A 19,880-nucleotide genomic window follows, 5' to 3' on the forward strand; every position below is an offset into this window, starting at 1 on the left:
TACGAATAAATTTACTTTTCCGTACATACCTAATATTGCTTCTCTGTTAACTCACAAACCGAAATATAACCATCTGCGAATTCAGTTTTGCAATTAAACCACTCAAAATGCTAAATATCGAAGCCGCAAAAGTTACATCCACACGCGGAATCATGTTCGATTTTCGGTTTTTGTTTCTCTATTCCACTTTTAATCAGTATTCATTGTCATAGGATGGTTTAAATATTATAGAATAGCATGCGGAAGGGTTTCCCATCAACAGAAATCTGAAATTCATAATGCAACTATACAAATCAACCACCTGTCCATTATACCCCCACTGTCCGTCTTGCCCGCGGCTCTTCTAAATAAAACAAAATCGCATTTACTTGTCTTCGTTCGACTATTGAATGGAACATTCATCACATTCAAATGAGAAGCAATAGCAATAGTTTGATAATGAAACCTTATTTCAATTGATAATGTTAACCAATTTCAAACGATCGAGCAATGCTTTCTTCAATGACGAATGATGTTCTCTGTAATTTTTGTCGATTTCATTCGATTAAGTTTGAATTTTCACCGTACTGGTTACCACAAACACAGTTAACAATGAAATTTACTAGGAATAGTGTCTGCAAAAACGATTGCTGTTTTTCATCAAAAGTCTGAAAAGAGGATCCATTGTTTTGGCCCGATCTGGCATCATGTCGCACCGTTAAAACCGTGATGGTGTGGTATGAGCTTGAGCTTGAGTTTGGGTAGACTGTACAATTCGTAGTTGCTCTCCATGATTGACCTGAACCAACCAAATTGCACAAAGAACGCACAGAATGTCGCTTGGAACTAGCAAATCATTCTCGTTGTGCAATTTTCGGTGATTCAAGCTTTGAATGGCCAATAACGACGCCGGACACGTCCTTACAGTCACCAGGGGAAGGGAAGAAATGTTAGTATGATATTCGCCGCACGAAGGCCAGAAGGGTCGCCTCTATAGCGTGGTTCCCTAGCGTTTATCATGGAAGGGATAGTTGTTAGTGGGGGAAGGTAAACATCAGGATTCACTGTGGTAGGTGATGTGATTTTGTGAACGCGTTTCTCAATAATATTTCTACGATATATTTTTACTTTATTGTGATGGATTTTTTGTCGAATAATTTCCCACACTCGAGCACCAGATGGAGGAGGATATCCGTAGGCAACTTAAGAAGGTTACCAGAAACATAATTTTAGTACAAAATTCGTACTAACAATAAACTAAAAAACATTCCCCTCTATTCTGCGCGGCGAATGACGTGAGATGGCTCAAGTCACATTATGGCGTGACTATAGTTTCTCACTGGATGTGATTTGGAATCGTTTACTAATATGTTATCTACTAGGATATCAAATTGAAGCTAAAAAATAAGGTGGATTCCAGAATAAAATGAGTAACTTTGTCATCCATGCCACTCGTGGTGCAGAACAAATCCTTTTTCTTGCATTGTATAGGTACACAGTCAGAATGCGCATTGTGCACACAAGCACATTACAAACACGTAATGAAATACCCACTCTATTTCCCTCATGGCTAGCTCTCTTCTATCATACGCTTGTTTGAGGGTAACATTTGTATTCCGAATACGATACAAACACACACCTATCACCAATGCATATCCTGATGCTACATAAATAGAATACCGTTCCGAATCCCATCCCGGACAGACCCACACCTCGGACACTCCTTACAAATAACCTGAAAAGCCTAATGCCCTGATGATATAACCAAGGCGCCTAGAAGTATATCCCAAGGTGAGGCCGTTTCGTCGCTAAGTTGGTTAGGGGAGCGGTATATAAAAACAGTACGGAAGAAAGCAGAAGAGGATTTATTTGCCTGTAGCGTGAAAGAGACAGACTGATCACGAGCGAGCTTGGACACAAGCGTATTGTGTTTTATTTACAAACAAAACACAGTAGACTTCCAAGATGGCTGAAGAGTGGTTTTAGCAAGTTGGCCCACCTTAGGATATACTTCTACGCGCCTTGGATATAATTATGAAATTAATATCACAATAGATTCTTTAAAGTAACCTTTTAGTTATTTCATCAGGGCATCAAGCATTCCATGTTATTATCACAGAATGTCCGAAATATGACTTAGAACAGTACTATTTACTTCTATCATGATGTCCTTTCTCTTGTGATAGTATCACTACACTTTAAAATCGACGCTAATCGAAAATACACCGCGCGATTTGATGGTACACTCCCTACAAAAACAGGAGGTGGGTTATATCTATGGTATAACCGCAAGGGTGACGTAGGACTATCGTTGATTTAGAGATCATTTGTTTGAAGTTGAATCTAAATCCATCCTGAATGAATGAATAAATAAATATTTGGGTGACTTCAAAAACGAGAGTGTTACGTTGGAGACTCAAGGTTTTATGCATCCAATATTGGATTCCAAAAAACCTTGTTCTGAAGAATAATCTTCAGAAGCTTTCCTGCTAACTGCACTTGATTGACAAATCACAAAACCAAATGTATGTGGTCGCAGTATTATATGGATAGAAAACATTAAAATAAACTCGCTTGAATGTAATTTTCAATTCCAAGGGGAACTGGCAGATTATTTTTCAGCAACGATCATTTCTTTCCAGGTTTCCTCTCGTTAACCAGCAAATGAAAAGAGTTGCGCGCGTGTATGTGTGTGGGTGTGGCGGCTGCTTCTATGTCTTCCCGAGGAACCGTATTTCGATGCTGATACTCTCTTGGTCACGAGAGTATCAGCATCGGCTTTTCTGCGCTCCCTCACAGTTAAAACAAACTGATTGCATTTCAGGTCAGGTCAGGCCAGGTAATGAATCCCTCGATCCCTCGCCGTTCAGCTCGTTCAGTAACGATGTTGAATATCATTTCAGTATGCTTTTCGTGCGTGATTGAATCGAGAGAAGGTGTGGTTTACGATGGCAATTTGGAAGGCAAACTAGAGGAGAATGAACTCTCTGAGTATGAAAATTTCGGCGACTGAGCAATAATCGATTGAAAATTATATAATTTTCGCGATACGAAACATTTTCCGTTTTTCATGTTATGCATCCAATATTGGATACGAAAATATCCTACTGATGGGGAAGAATAATCTTCAGAAGCTTTCCAGCTGATTACACTTGATTGAAAAATTACGAAATCAAATGTATTTGGTCGCTGTGTTCGCCATATAATTTGAAAACATTAAAATAAACTCTTTCGCATGGATGTATTCTTCAATTCCCAGGGAACTGGCAGATTGTTTTTCAGCAACGATTAGATCTTTCCGGAATTTTCTCGATGCTGTATGGCATCCAAACGAAAATTCTCGTTTTAGTTTGGCGTGTAAAAAACTTTTCTAAACTCTAATCCATCAAATTTGGAGCCCTGAAAAGGGCCGTTGATTATATGCTAAGCTAATATAGCACCCTTTCCTTGGATTCGATGGGCCAGCTGAATGTCCATGATGTGACGCGTTTTGCGTGGATAGCACACAAATTTGTATCTTCGAATAAGCCTCCTGCAGCGTCATAACCGCGGAACTTTGGAAGCGCAAGTCTGTTTTGAAGTCCTGAGCAATTCCACGGTCCAAAAGTTGCAAAGGTAGCTTGCGGATCAGCAATTCGGCCGACTTCCGATAGCGATGAATTTCACGCAAAGTTCCCGGTCGATAGCGATGTGGCTTCTTCACCTATCCTGCGGCTGGTGCGCTTATCCGAGCTGCTTTCGTGTGCCTTACCACTGAAAGACTAACTATCTATCTGCTTGGTCCCAAACAAACGAGTCGTCACGGTGCGAGAGTAGAGTAAGAAATGAACGAAAGCGAAGGAAGCGTCATTTTATAAACCATAAAAGTATAGAATCTAAACCCCACCCTTATTATATTCGTTGCTTACCCTGAGAGAGAAACGAATAACATCGAAGTAAGTATACAGTAATGTATTTGAATCCGGACACTTTGCGTTACATTTAATACCATACCGCAGCCACAACATTGTCTGCATGTTTAATTAATGCGATTGATTAGTAACTATCAAGAAACTATCAGTAACTATATTAGCAACTATTAATCGCATAAATTCAACATGAAAAAAATGTTATGGCTGTGGTATGATATTGAATGTAATGCAAAGTGTCCGGATTCAAAAGCATTACTGTAAAAAAGAGTTAACTCGACTGAAATTTTTTCGGTTCGGCCTGCAAAAACGAAATTAAGAGCCCTCGCCGACTGCAGACTGACTTGTCGACCGATAGTTCGGTCGGCTTCTTAATCAGTACGGAGAAAAAAAGTCTGTAGTGTACAGCATAATGCATAGACGTAAGTATGAGCTTCCCCATCTCACATTCCAATAAGATTAATGGGTTTCCAAGTGGGCGCGCTACATACGGATACGAATGATTTCAATAACCTGTTTTCGAAGCTATCATTAAGCTATTGAAACAATTTTTCGACTCAATAAATAGCAATCATATAACTCTTGGACATTTTATCTTTTGTATGAAATGATTATCATACTGTTCCGTTGATCTGAAGCAGAATGAATCACGCTTAAAGAAGGAATGGATTTTTTCTTGGAATTTAGTCAGCAGAAATAATGCCCTTTCCCAACAATTAAAAACGACAAACGGTAAACAGTTTCATCAAAGTGATTTCTTCGATATGGGGATATATTCACTACATCATGTCATATATTTCATATTTTTCATTATGAAATCCATATCCAAGACACCTATCGGTATCAAATTATCATCGACACCACGATTTTCGCTAAATGCTCCTTTCAGTTCGGCCTGTAAAAAACTTTTCTGAACTCTAATCCATCAAATTTGGAGCCCTGAAAAGGGCTGTTGATTATATGCTAAGCTAATATAGCACGCTCTCCTCGGATACGATGGGCCAGCTGGATGTCCTTGGGCATGATGTGACGCGTTTTGCATGGATAGCACACAAATTGGTATCTTCGAATAAGCCTCCTGCAGCGTCATAACCGCGGAACTTTGGAAGCGCAAGTCGGTTTTGAAGTCCTGAGCAATTCCACGAACTAGAGATGTGCCATCCGCTCATGAGCTGTTCCGAAGAATCGACTCTTTGAAGTGAGTTGACGCGGAACAGCTCGCAAAAAAATCAAATAGCTCTTCAGCTTACTTTGATGATGATGAAGGAGAGAAAAGAGCTGTAGAATTGAAGAGAGTGTGTGAGCTGTAAGATTCAAATGAACTGACCGTCTCTCGCTCTTCGTGTTTCATTTGTCCCTCGTCTTTTCAACTGTTATATTCGCGTTGACGGCATTGAGCTTTGTTTACCAGTTTAGGGGGCGCCAAAAATAATAATTGGCTCTCAGGCAGAATGAACACGTTTTTAAAATTCAAATTATTAATGAAAATTAACTTCTGTGTATTAAATGAGTATTCTATTTCAATGAAAAACACTTTGTTTGCAGGCGGTGCAAAAATCTCATAAGATTTTTTTTTTTTTTTTTGAAGAAAACTTTCTATTGTAATGTAAAGCCTCAGTAAAAATGTCGGAAATGTTGTACTCGCCGAGTCTGTTGTAAATAATAGTCTGGAATACGTGTTTCAAGTAATTAATAATATGGTGTGAAAAATTTCATTTGAATTTTAACATTTTCAAACTGGCTTCGTGGCTATCGAGTTTGGGACCCAAATTGAAAGTCGGCATTGACAACTGAGCTGAAGAGCTGGTCATAAAGAACAGCTCATTTAGATGAGCTGATATGATCAGAGCTGTTCATCATGATGAGCTGATTTGCACACCGCTACCACGAACCAAATGCTGCAAAGGTAGCTTGCGGATCAGCAATTCGGTCGACTTCTGATAGCGACGAATTTCATGCGAAGTTCCCGGTCGATAGCGATGTGGCTTCTTCATGCTTCCTGCGGCTGATTCGCTTATCCGAGCTGCTTTCGTGGTGCCTTACCACCGAAAGACTAACGAGCTGTCTGCTTAGTCCCGATGAAACGAGTCCTCACGGTGCGAGAGTAGAGTAAGAAATGAACGAAAACAAGGGAAGTGTCGTTTTATAAAACATAAAAGAATCGAATGTAAACCCCACCCTCTTTATTGTATAAGCTTACTGTATACTCACGAATATAATAAGGGTGGGATTTAGATTCTATACTTTTATGGTTTATAAAATGACGCTTCCTTTGCTTTCGTTCATTTCTTACTCTACTCTCGCACCGTGAGGACTCGAGCTCGTTAGTCTTTCGCAGACAGCTCGTTAGTCATTCGGTGGTAAGGCACACGAAGTCAGCTCGGATAAGCGCACCAGTAGCAGGATAGGTGGAGAAGCCACATCGCTATCGACCGGGAACTTTGCGTGAAATTCATCGCTATCGGAAGTCGACCGAATTGCTGATCCGCAAGCTACCTTTGCAGCATTTGGTTCGTGGAATTGCTCAGGACTTCAAAACCGACTTGCGCTTCCAAAGTTCCGCGGCTATGACGCTGCAGGAGGCTTATTCGAAGATACCAATTTGTGTGCTATCCATGCAAAACGCGTCACATCATGCCCAAGGACATCTAGCTGGCCCATCGTATCCGAGGAGAGCTTGCTATATTCGCTTAGCATATAATCAACGGCCCTTTTCAGGGCTCCAAATTTGATGGATTAGAGTTTAGAAAAGTTTTTTACAGGCCGAACTGAAAGGAGCATTTAGCGAAAATCGTGGTTTCGATAATAATTCGTTACCGATAGGTGCCATGGATTTGGATTTCCTTATGAAAAATATGAAATACATGACATGATGTAGTGAATATATCCGAAGAAATCACTTTGGTGAAACTGCATTATAAAATTATTTGTGTACGAATGCCGCAATCGATAGTCGACTCTAATTTGCGCTGGGTAATTTCCTCGGAGGACTCGATTCCTCCTTTGAGCATTAATAATCTCTTTCTGGCAAAACGATGTGGTATGAATCACATTATTTGAATGATAGAATGAAGAAGTTTTCTGCCAATTTCCTTCAACCTGCACACGTATCTTTCTCCCGTTTGTCGTTTTCGCGTTCGCTAATCCTTTTTCACAACACCCATTTCTAGTTTGAGAAATTGTTGAGTAAACATTGTTTGCCAGTGCGCGTAGAGCGGGAATTCCTAAATATTCATTGCACCTCTAATAAATTGCCGAAAGACGTGGTCTTACGTTGATCGCACTTGATTGAAAAAATCCAAAACGAAATGTATTTGGTCGCAGCATTATATGAGTAGAAAGCAAATAATCGCTCGAAAATGACTTGATTTTCACGATGTAAAACATTTTCCGTTTTTCATGTTATGCATCCAACATTGGATACGAAAATTTCCACTGATGGGGAAAAAAATATTCAGAAGCTTTCCTGTTAATTGCGATTGATTGAAAAATAACAAAACCAAATGTATTTGGTTGCAGTGTTATATGGATAGAAAACATTAAAATAAACTATTTCGCATGAATGTATTTTTCAATTCCCAGGGGAACTGGCAGATTATTTTTCAGCAACGATGATAGCAACGAGAATTCCGCGCGTGTATGTGTGTGTGTGTGTGTGGCGGCTGCTCCGATGTTTCAAGCGGAACCGTGGCATCACTCTCCTCCTGATGGATTCCCTTTTGGCCTTAGGTGCACAAACAGGCTCTTGGTGACACCGTTCATCAGCGCTTTCATGATAAACGAAATTAGCTTCACAACAACAGCGACAACATGCTCCAATCGCTGTTCAATCATAACTGAGTGGGTTTACGAGCGGCGCTCGCTTATATACCGATTGGTGATTTCAATAGCCTGTTTTGAAAGCAATTTTAAGACTATTGAAACAAGTTTTTGGATGAAAAAGTAACAAGTATATGACGCGTAGACATTTTATCTTTCAAATGAAGTGTTTATCATACCATTTCGTTCAGTTGTTTAAGAGCTATTAACGCTCAAAATCTCGGTCTCCGGCGTAACGCTTTCGTTCTCGAAACTTTGGTTTTACACCCCGGTATAGAAATGAAAGACTTAGTCCTACGTCAAAACTAGAACCGATCAACCATGTCAAAGACATCGTATTTGTGCTGAATCTAGAGCACATACTAATACACACTCAAACACAATGAAATCCAATTGGAATTTCACCTCGATATCCACTACATGATTCTATTGACACACACATATACGAACTATCGAAATGCAACGAACTCGGCCGCCCGTATGTGAGAACACAGTTTATTCATCGAACAAAACACTGCAATCTACATTTTCGAAAACTATCCGAAGAATCTAAATAAATTCCACTAGATTCCAGAGTCCCGAGTCTGGGAACACATTTACGTTCACTTCACCGTCGAATTAAATTAAACACAATAAATATCGCAACCGAGGAAAGAAGACAGAGCGCAAGCAGCACGTCTAGTCTGCACCGATGCTAAGCCCGAACTCCTCAATACCGTGATGGTGTGGTATGAGGCCAAAAGTTTCACGAAAAGTTTACCTATCCTCCCAATAGTTCTGAGTTACGTCCAATCGAACGATATTGTATTTCGATTGAGCGGGCATTTTCGTGAAGAAGTAGGAGGATAAAAATGTCAAGCAAAAAATATGGTCCAGAGTTGCCAGTAACGTCACTGAGGAGCATATACAAAGCCGTATGGCTGAATAAAGCGTAAAGTTCGAGATTTTTGTGTGAATGCAGAATGTGAATTTGTGAACTATACCCCATACTTACGAAATATATATTCATATTGAAAGTTGGAAGCTTTAATGCTGTTTTATTACAGATGAGTGTTCAGATTATTGTTACAGATTGGATTGGATACAGATCTTAATGGCTTATGAGAAATTTTACGCCTTATTTGCCAAAAACAATCAATTTTGACCCGACCCTCTCCGTTCATTCAAAACTTGTACAAAAATTATAATCAATATTGTAATTCTTTGTAGTAGCAGTTTTTTCTCTGGCACTTTTCAAAGCTTCTGACTTCCAACTTCCAAAACTTCCTAACCAAGAATAAAACTATGGTTTCTCTACCTAGGAGTTCCAATTTCCTACACATATTGCCCCAAACACGAGTAATACCGCAATACTGGTATTAAACACCGATACTAAAAATAGTAATTCGAATGAACCTTGTCTATTCATCATTCTTTTGCACCACAATCACAGAACCAGACGGTAGGCTCGTTTAAGTTTTTAATTATTTCGACTTACGAGCCCACTTCCACCGCCCGCAAACGAGACCCAAACTCTGGGTTAGATTTCATGGTCAAACTCTCCCTCTCCCGCAGCCGCACTAAAATAAACGCAAAAGCCAAAGGAAATACGCACACCCACACACCTAGTCCACCCTCCTCCCGAGGTTCCCGAGGTGCGCCACCTCATGGCAGACCAACAAACTGCGCTGTAAAATGTTATATTTCCACAAGATGTGCTAGTCGGCTGAGTCGGCGTTTTCTGCTACCGTGGAGCGAAGCGATAATGGCGGCGACAAAAAGGAGGACACCCAACGATGAAATATTTTATTGATTTCTTTCATCCCTGCGCCCTCCCCAGTGGTACAGCAAGAAGCAGATTTTAGCACAAATATGGGCAAACATCCGACTTCAACCCATTCACCGATGTTCATACAATTTCCGATGGTGAACACACAGAAGTCACAGAACCGAGAACGCTTTTGGTTGAATATACCGCAACCGAAAATTGATTGTAAAGGATAACCGGGAGCACCCTTTCTTAGGGACCAGCCCCAATGGCTCGGTCCGTACACGTGTCCCATTCACCACGACAACACACTCGTGTCATAAAAATCGATTCCATACCCAGAAAACGAAACATATTAGGCATCTCAGGAAACTATCTTACCACGTGTGGTGATCCGGTACGCACAAGTTCTCCCGGGTGATCCGCCAGCAGACCTTCGATGGTGCGTTCCGCCAAACTTTCCGCGGTGAGCTGTTGGGTTTTGCTGGTGCCCCCACTCACGTCTGTGGACGCATTACCGCTGCCAGTGTCACCACTGCTCACTTTGCCACCACTACTACTCAGCTCAGCCATCGAGGTGGGATTCGTTGTGGAGGTCACCTCCGAAGCGGCCAAATGCATCTTTTTTCCTCTGCCACGTCGATTTAAAACACTTTTAATCACAGTTTTGTTTTCTCACTCTCTGTCTTCACTTGAGGTGTTCACAAGCACCGAATTTCATGGAGCACAACCTCGCACATGCTCGGTCTCGTGGGGGTGTTTGATAGTTCAACTCATAAAGCTAGTAAAGTTAAATATGATAATTAATGTTTCGCCTTTTTGACAAATTCACGTCTCTTTTCCTTTGTGAGGATCAATAGAAAAACCACCTTCTCTATGAATCAGATTCAGATTGTTTAAAATTAGGAAATAGAAAAATCAAAATTATCTTCCAACTATTGTGCTGGTAGTCCAATTTTAGAACACAATCGACTTTGTAATAAACACGAACCACTGTGAATTTCAAATTTTGTTCGCACTATGCAAATCCTCCCCAAAACATAATCCACCTACAAAAGCCAGCGAAAAATACGCCAGCAACCACGTTATCTGCATACATCAGCAGCATTAAAGAAAAGCCAAATATTGGCACGCAACAAAATTAATGAACTTCCGCGGTCAGTGAGCGCAAATTTGGAAGGACAGCAATTTAAAAATCACTCTCGGGGCGGCATATTTATGCAGCGGATTTTGCACGAGCATATACATAACCGGCGGTCGGTTTCCGCAGTGACCGAAAATCTATTGTTTTTACATGATTTCGCATCTAATCCTATTTTTGCGCTATTTGTCCCGGGCAAAGTCAAACCGATTCCATTTTTCGTCGCCCCCGAAGCGTGTGGCATGGCGACGAACCACACACACACACACACATACACACACACACACACACACACACACCCACGCATACAACAAAATTGTGTACACCTTGCATGCATTTAAAATAAATTAATTTTGTAATAACCGGTACCGCACATTTGCGCTAAATTCTCGTCCCCTTCTGCCGGGGCCTCTTACCCCCCGGGTCGGACCGGTATTCCTGTCATTGTGAAATGAAATAGATTGATATGGTGGTGAAAACCACTTACTATGGGCTAATTAATTGGCGGCAGTGTCCCGCCCCCAAAAAACAAAGTAATTTTTGGGCGCTTTCGTCAAACTAAAATGTCTAATGTTTCACTGGAATCGCGAGTGAAAGGGCGAATTCGGAAAACATACAATAATTCGTAGAGATGAACCAGCCGTTGGCTGAAAATCTCTTTAATTAAGAAAGTAAAAAAAAATACAATAATTCAAAATTATCAAAAATACTGGAATTAATTAATTAGTTCCTTGCAACTAGGTTTTTCGAGACTGCAAGTTGCAAGCATGTAGAATTTTTTGGGTTCTTTGGAGGCAACATGTTCGATTAGTTGCAAATGGTATACGAAAATTACATTTTCATTCTGTGAATTAAGGATTTTAATTACTAGCTGACCCGGCAAACTTCGTCTCGCCCAAAATTTATTTTCCGTTATCACATCCACGTTTTCTTTCCACTTCTAAACGAAGATCAATTTGCTTCATTATTTCTCGAGTTATGCAGAAGTTTGTGTTTTATTTGAATGGCAGTCATTCCTTAGAGATCGGGCAGGAGTGTCTATTCACCATAGAAACATTTCGTGCCCCCTAAAACCTTCACAAAATTTGGCTCCATTTACTTGACTAGTTCTCGAGTTATACAGAAATTTGTGTTTCATTGGTATAGCAGCCCCCCCCCTTAGAGAGGGGGAGGAGTGTCTAACTACCATAGAAACATTCATTGCACCCTAAAACCTTCACGTGCCAACTTTCGTTTCGTTTGCTTGACAAATTTCCGAGTAGTGCAGAAATTTGTGTTTCATTTGTATGGCAGCCCCCCCTTGAAGAGGGGGGAGGAGTGTCTATCTACCACAGAAACATTTTATGTACCCTAAAACCTTCACATGCTAACTGATCAATTCTTGAGTTATGCAGATATTCATGCTTCATTAGTTTGGCAGCCCCCCTTTGAGAGGGGGGAAAAGTGTCTAACCACCATAGCAACATTTTATGCACCCTTAAACCTTCACATGCCAACTTTGGTTTCGTTTGCTTGGTTAATTCCCGAGTAATGCTGAAATTTGTGTTTCATTTGTATGGCAGCCCCCTCTTAGAGAAGGGGGAGGAGTATCTAACTACCATAGAAACATTTATTGCACCCTAAAATCTCCACATGCCAACATTAGTTTCGTTTGCTTGACGAATTTCCGAGTAATGCAGAAATTTATGTTTCATTTGTATGGTCCCCCTTAGAGAGGGGGAGAAGCCTTGAACTATCATAAGAACCTTCCCCGACCCAAAAACCCCTGCATACCAATTTTCATGTCGATCGGTTCAGTAGTTTCCAAGTCCATAAGAATCAGACAGACAAAAAGACAGAAAGACGAAATAAGGTACTCCAAGGTACACAAACCACGTACCTTTCCGATGTTTCCCTATAATTAAAAAAAATGTGAACGACTTAGTATCTGATTTTCACAAAGATTTCGTCCATCCGATTCAAATCGCGTGTGTCAATCGTACACTTGCTTTTTGAAACATTCTGTGCATCGTTATTGTGATAGATTGAACAATATAAATTGTAGTTCTTCTCATCTCCCGATTGCAGTAGATAATATACTAACAAAGTTGTACTAACTGCCCATCTCCTCTTCACATTTTTTCAGGTTGTGGTTATACAAAAACTCAACTTTATTCAAAATATAGCGGACAAAAATGGTTCAAAAATACATTTTATTAAAATCAATCAGAAATTACTCTTCGGGTCTTGATTGAAACAATTTTTTTCACCCGTATTCCCGAATCCGACCAGGTTTAAAATTAAAACTGATTTCACAATTCGATCGAGATCGATTTTTGTACTCAGAAAATCCGATCGACTCAAACCCAATCGACATATTCAAATGTGGCAACCTTGGCTTAGTTTTAAATTGTTAAAATTTGAATGAAAATGATTACTTAATTTTCACGAAATACTTTGAAACCGTAGTCATGACACTTACTGAACTATTTGTGTTTGTATTTTCCTAGCAATTCCACTGAAACTCAATCATTAATTTAAAATCGATTTTCAAACACATGCAGAAAATATGTTACTCTTACACGTAGAACACATATTTGTTCGAAAATGTAAATTTTAATTCATAATTTTTATTTCAAATCTTCGTTTATTCTACCCCAAAAACCCACTACCATTTTCGTTTTTGTAAAACAAAACACGAAGTTCGATGCCGCCAACGTCGAATGGCGTGGCAATGTTGTCTCGTTCGCAAAACCCGTTAAAACACGAGATCTCACTCAAATTGAGTAGGATTTTGGAAGGAATTTGATAGAATAGGCACCTAAATGTAACTATAGGATATGAAGAAAAATAATTAAATCATAACCATAATATTATACTGTTTATACTATACTTTTTATTAATTTATAGTACGGATGGTTTGTACTGCAGTTTTTTGCAAAGCCCCTATAATATGACTTTGGCATGTGTTATTGTCTTCAATTGAAAACAAACATTGCTAGATCATGTATAAGTTATCTATAAACTAAGTTTGATCTTCATTTAATAATTTAATCGCAAGTTGGGCTCTGCAAGAAGCTTACTACCTTTTACCCTTTCAATGAAAAATAACCAGAGAATCAATTATTTTACATTTTTCTTTTATTTAACGTCTTTATATTTCAGAATAAATTGACCAACTAAACCCACACACGGGGTAAGTTGGTCAATAATAGGCATGTTTTTTTTGAGCAAATAATAAACGTTTTGCCATTAGAAGTTTCCTTCTTTATAAATTAATTAATTAAATCAAAACAAAAACAGTTAACTAATTTCATGTAGCATGTAAAAAAACAAACTAATAAAAATGTCAAATTATCATCGTTGTTGAAAATAAGTCAGGCAATCTTTTCCAGAAGAAATTTAATTCTGTGCAATTTTATTTATAACATGTTATTTTGTTACCTCTGAAAATTGCATAAATCTTGACAATGGTTGAATCAAAGAAGCAAATTCGAGAGCACAATCAAAAACAAGTAGAATAATGCATGGTCCCTGCATGTGAGAACTACCTTGGAAAGTCCGGAAGTAAAATATACGTGATGTATTTTTGAGTTTTAGGTTACCTTATCATCATTTTCCTAGTTCAAAAACAAAATCCAGATGCCTCACCGATCGTTTACGTTTTGCGTTAGATCGCCAATTATGGTGAAGACATTTTCTCGTACAATTTCAAGACTTTTGAAAAAAAAAATCACCTGGCATCCCTGCGACGCACAACCGCTTGCATTCTTGCTTGCATTTGTTTTGATGACATTTGTACCGTTCGCCCCAAAGTATATAGAAATAGCCTCCAGGTATGCTACATTACTCAATGCATTATTGTGAGTTCTGATATTCAATGTAAGCGTTTATTATATTTAATGAAAATTTTACAGCAAAAAATAGAAATATGATAATTATATTACATGTGGTTTGTGTGGTGGTTGTCTCGTTTCAAATACACTGGGTTTAGCAGTGTATCTATATATGAAAAAGAATATTGTATCAGCAATTCGCTATTTTTCATCCATAGATCGCTAATTTTTTGAACTCTCAGATTCCAAGATATCGTCACTGACCAACTTACCCCTATGACCAACTAGCCCCGCCCTACCCTACTACTGTCAGTGGTCTTAATGTCATTTTTGAGCGCTATCTGTCGTTTAGTTTGTTTACAGCGTCAGTAAGAGCAAGTTGGTTTTTTTTTTGCTCGGCGATTTTTGATATGGAATAATTCCATGCCAAATCAGCCAGCCGTGGATCCGCTCCTCTTCGATTTTTGTTTTTTTTTTTTTTTTTTGATGTTTTGCACATATGGTGGCAGTTAGAAAGGAACTTCTTTTCAAAAACTCCAAACGTAACTCCAAATTAAGATGTCTGACTTAAAAATAACGTACGAAAAATTTATTGAAAAATTATTGAACTATTTAGAAAAAACAATATTTAAAATTTACTGATAAAAAATAATGCACAAAAAAGTGTTTAATATTTAAAAATTTTATATTTCAAAAGACACACCCTTCGATAATTTTGAATATACTTTTATTATAAAATTAATTTTTATTAATAAAAATTGAGATATAGTGATACCGAACTCTCTAAAATGGAGATATGAATTTTTAAAAATTTATTAAATTTCAATAGAAATCGCAACAACTTAAGAAACGTAATATGAAAAATTTAATCTACATGTTATTCTACACAAATATTTTAATATATCATTTAATCCTAGGACAAACCATTCTCGAGATATGATCAATTTCATATAATCAAAATAATGTTTGTTAAATTTCTATAATGTCGGAATCTCAGTCTTAATATCCAACGGCAGTACCGTTCTGAATCATATTTCGGACACTTTGTTCTAGTATTTTGAAATGCTTAATGCACTGATGATATAACTATAAAACTAATATCACAATTGCTTCTTTAGAGTAATCCCTTGGTTTCACTACCATTTCATATAAGAACTACATTTGAATTTCTTATATGAAATGGTAGTGCAAAAATCTGACAACACTACCCATTATCGTTTGTGTTTGACGTTTCCTTAGCGTGAGCACGTAGAATTTACCCGTTCATCAATATTTGAATTTCCCCCGTGTTTCATCAGTTCTCATCATCGTTAACAGTTTACTGTGATTGCTTGGTAAGTGTCTCGCAGTTGACTATAAAATATAATCAAGTGTAATGTAATTTTCGTTTAAAAAAAATTACAAAATAAAGTGTCCAAAAGTTGAATTCAATCTGTCCGAAATTTGATTTTTTTTTCTATAAATAGTGTCCGAAGTTTGATTCTTATTCGTTTCATTTGAAAAACATTTTATTCGATTTTTTTTTATGTTTTCAATCAAATAGGTACCAAAGTAGAAAGCTTGAAAGCATATTGAACTAATTTGTTAAAAATATCAACCAAATAATACTTGTGCATAATGTTTAGATCTGTTTTCTGTATCATATGCCTTAAGCGTCCGAAATATGATTCAGAACGGTATGTATTTTCTAGTATTTCATGAACATGACTTCCATTATATAACATTGATCATATCTCGAGAACCGTTAGTATAGTATAGTTTTCCATATTGAATCACATGTGAATTCCATTTTTCGTATTACTTTTCTCAAATCAGTACAATTTCTCAAAGTATTTTTTTTATAAGTATTTATATCTCCATTTCAGAGAGACCGACACCGCACCACTATATGACAAAATTTGTTGAACTGAAATAATTTTATAATAAAAATGTATTCAAAAATATCGAAGGTTGAGTCTCTTAACATACAAAAAAATTCAACATTAATTCAATTATTGAGTAATGGATTTTAATAGTGTATTATAAATATTATTATTCCCAAAACATTTCAATGATTTTCCAATAACTTTACTATTCAGACATCTTGATTTCAAGTTACGATTTTTTTAAAAGAAAGTTCCTTTTTTTATATTCGGCCGTTTTTCGGGTGATTTTGCGTGGAATTGCTCTATGGATAATTCTATTGGTCAAAGATATAGTGTGAAACTTCGCGTTGCGAACAAAATTTCAAAACGTTGAAAATATTACAGAATACAGTGGTGACTCAACTATGCCGAAAACACGGGTGTATGAATTGTGGAAGACATTCAACGACGGCCAAGAAGAGATTAACTATTTGCCACGCCAAGAACGGTCATCCACTTCTTCATCTTATGATAACATAGACTAAATAAAAGCAATGGTGCTAGGATATCGTAATTTAGGTTAGAGAGAGCTAGTCCGTGAATTAAATATCTCTCACGATCTCGTTCGTCATATTTTGGTAGATATGTGGGCATGAGAGCACGACTCGAAAGAGTTCTATCCCACGTTGATCCAACGCTTGGTTACTGGCGACGAGATATGGATGTACGAGTATGACATGCAAACGAGTAAACAATCATCAGCATGGACCGCCGAAAACGAGTCGAAACCGAAAAAACCACGTCGAACAATAGTGAAGATGATACTGACTGTTTCCATCGATATTCGTGGTGTTGTCCATTCGGAATCACTTCCAGAGCGCTAAACGGTCAATAAAGTGTTCATGAGGCGTTTGAGCAAGAAATTTCGTCGCATATGGCAAGATTTGGTCCGAGATCAGAAGACCCAGATTTTCATCATTACTGCCAATCATTCCAACTTTTCCGACCTTACACGGTCTTTGTGAATGTCATTCTGTTGAACTAATGTCAGCACGAATGATCGTATGTGGATCGTCAATCCACATTATCATTATTCTTCAACCCTACTCAATCATTTCCACTGTCATTATTGTTCTACAGTATATGTCGGTCTCTAATTTAACAGGTATGCTTGAGTTTTCATATCTTATACCAAAATTACTCACACAAACAAAAATAGTTTGCAGAACTACGATACTTTTGCACAAAATGTTTTGCTGCTTATTTACTAATACTAATGTGGGGATCTTTGTAGCATACCTGGGTAACTGTCTATGTGCAATAATTGACGACAAAGAAATCGATTTTGATAACTTGCAGGAGTGCAACGTGGTTTGACATATATTACAGGTGGGCTAGATTTTCTGTACCGTACGCAAAAATTACATTACGACTGTAATGTACACTACACTGTTTTACACTATCACGCTATCCACATAACCTCTGGCGCTGTTGCAAAAATGCATGAGAATATTACACCACATTATAAAATGAAGTTAGATCTTGAAATTATACATTAAAAATGTTTTCTAAGAGTAAAAAGAAGAGCATAAGCGCGAACCTGTAACCTTTTCGCTACGGGGGCTTTCGAGCGGTCGCATCCTGTAGCCTACTCGGCTGACAATTCATGCGAGGTAACATTCAAATCGTCTTATAGAATAAAGCTCATGTTTCAACACACGCTTCCTGAATACTAATTACTACGAAGAATACAGCACAATTCAACAGACCGTTGACATTAATCCGTTCATTAACTTTGTATTGAAATGAATGCAGTTTTGCTATGACTGTTATATTTGACACTTGATTACACAAGAGTTCCCATCTGAAAATTTCGTAAATTGTTACATATTTTCTAACAATACCCCGGAACCAAGTGGCATTTGAATGACGTGAAACAGAAGTTCTTCGATGTAGAGATCTTATAGAAACCGAACACCGACTTTCTCAGGATGATCTGCAGATGACCTCCAACACTCGGTCGATGTGTTTTTTACCTTGCAAATCTCTCAAGTAGACTGTTTTCAGTTGAACAATGACTTTCATCAATTTAATGAGACTTTGTTCTCATTGAAAAACGAAACCCTTTTATTTTGACACGCACCTCTCATGTCACAGCCACGAGTTTTCATCGCTAAGGAATCATTGCTCATTTTGCTGGGACTTCCAAATGCATTACTTTTCATTAACACGATATGTTTTTTAGTACCAAAATACCACACTAAAAGATTTTTTTTGGGATTTTTTGGCAACTAAAATGATGTTACCGATCGAGCAGTTCGGTATTTATGGCATGAAATTGATAACCCTGAATAAATAAATAAACTGTTATGACTACTAACTGCTACTTGATCTCTTTTGTTGTCACATTCTTAAACAATTTTCGAAAAAGAATTTCCTCAAAAACAAGATATAGTCCTCCGGATATTTCCGAGTTGTTCCAATGAGACTTTATAATCCAAACTACTGATTGAGTGAAAACGCTATCGCCTGAACTGTAACTCGGGTCATGTACACATTAGTTCACCAACCGTAGATATTTCACAGATTCACTGAATTCTCTCGACATACCGAGCAGATAACACCACGAATATAATCCTTCGATATTCACTACAGCTCAGGACATCCGAAACTCACTTCACTTAGATAGATTCAAGCACCAAAGCCCAGGTCTCAGACAGTTAACAATACTCCATTAATGAACTTTTTCACTTCACGGTTAAAAAATAAAAACGCGAATCAACGACCACCCACAACTTGTGCTAGCAATCCACAGAGGTGGTCAAAAACAGCGACGGCGGATCATCACAACGCTCGGTTAACTCTCGAACTGCTCGAAGACTGCGCCGTGGCGTGTCCTGTCGTTGCGGTGTACGATCGCGGTAACTCTGTGCGCCCCGCCGATGATGATGATGATGAGTGAGATGCCGAAACACGCAACCAAAGCCTTGTGGCCTCTGCTCCTGTGCTTTCGCAAAATATCGAGATGTGGCGGTCTGATGTGTGGTTGTATCGTGGTGTAGTCCTTGCTGGGATGGGGGGCGGCAAAAAAAACAGTGCGGCAGAAAAACCTCGAGAAGAAACCGCGGCGAGCGTGAATGTGTGTGCGCACGAAAGAGTGAGAGAGTGCGAAGAAATGGAAGAAGCGGGGAAAAAAAAAGAACGAAAACAACCAACAACCAACGTGGTCCACACCCCTCCACCCGACCACCGTCCCGAGGAACGCACGCAGCACGTGTTCCGACGCGGCCGAGTTGCAGCATCCTGCTGCCTCTCCATCGAACACTCAAACCGAAGAGCTGTGGTTCTGCGATTGCGAATATCGTCGACCACCAGTAGCGCAGAGCCTTGGCCCCACGACAAGTGTACGAGTGCGAGTGCAAGGGTTAGCCCACCACAAGTAGAAGGAAAATCACCGAGAGACCGAGGACGAGGACAAGTCGCAGAAAATAAAAATCTTGCAAGAAAACTCCTGCCAAACTGCCAACTCTCGCGCTCCTGTTTTGGGCTGCTGCGGTAGTGGTGGTAATTCACTCGCTCACTCTTGTACATAAAAATATGCCTTTTTTCTTCGCAGCGCAGTTTTTA

The 19,880-nt window shown here is 38.6% G+C and overlaps 1 protein-coding gene across 7 annotated transcripts in view; it reads right to left on the minus strand.

Moving 5' to 3' along the window:
* Positions 1-19,615, minus strand: part of LOC129762457 (runt-related transcription factor 1) — a 167,873-nt gene extending 148,258 nt beyond the window's left edge. Inside the window, exons 1-2 of one of the 7 annotated variants that reach the window (XM_055760719.1) lie at positions 18,824-19,615; positions 9,835-10,234 (exon numbers count right to left, since the gene is read on the minus strand). In XM_055760719.1, the coding sequence (XP_055616694.1) occupies positions 9,835-10,074 (240 nt within the window). In that variant the 5' untranslated portion in view covers positions 10,075-10,234; positions 18,824-19,615. Of the gene's footprint in view, positions 1-7,885; positions 8,492-9,834; positions 10,254-18,396; positions 18,416-18,823 lie in introns of those variants that run through there. The other 6 variants (XM_055760715.1, XM_055760714.1, XM_055760713.1 and 3 more) reach the window with 6 other exon arrangements.
* Between the last annotated feature and the right edge of the window lie 265 nt (positions 19,616-19,880).

This window comes from Toxorhynchites rutilus, chromosome 1, assembly GCF_029784135.1.
Source record: "Toxorhynchites rutilus septentrionalis strain SRP chromosome 1, ASM2978413v1, whole genome shotgun sequence".
Taxonomy (NCBI): domain Eukaryota; kingdom Metazoa; phylum Arthropoda; class Insecta; order Diptera; family Culicidae; genus Toxorhynchites; species Toxorhynchites rutilus.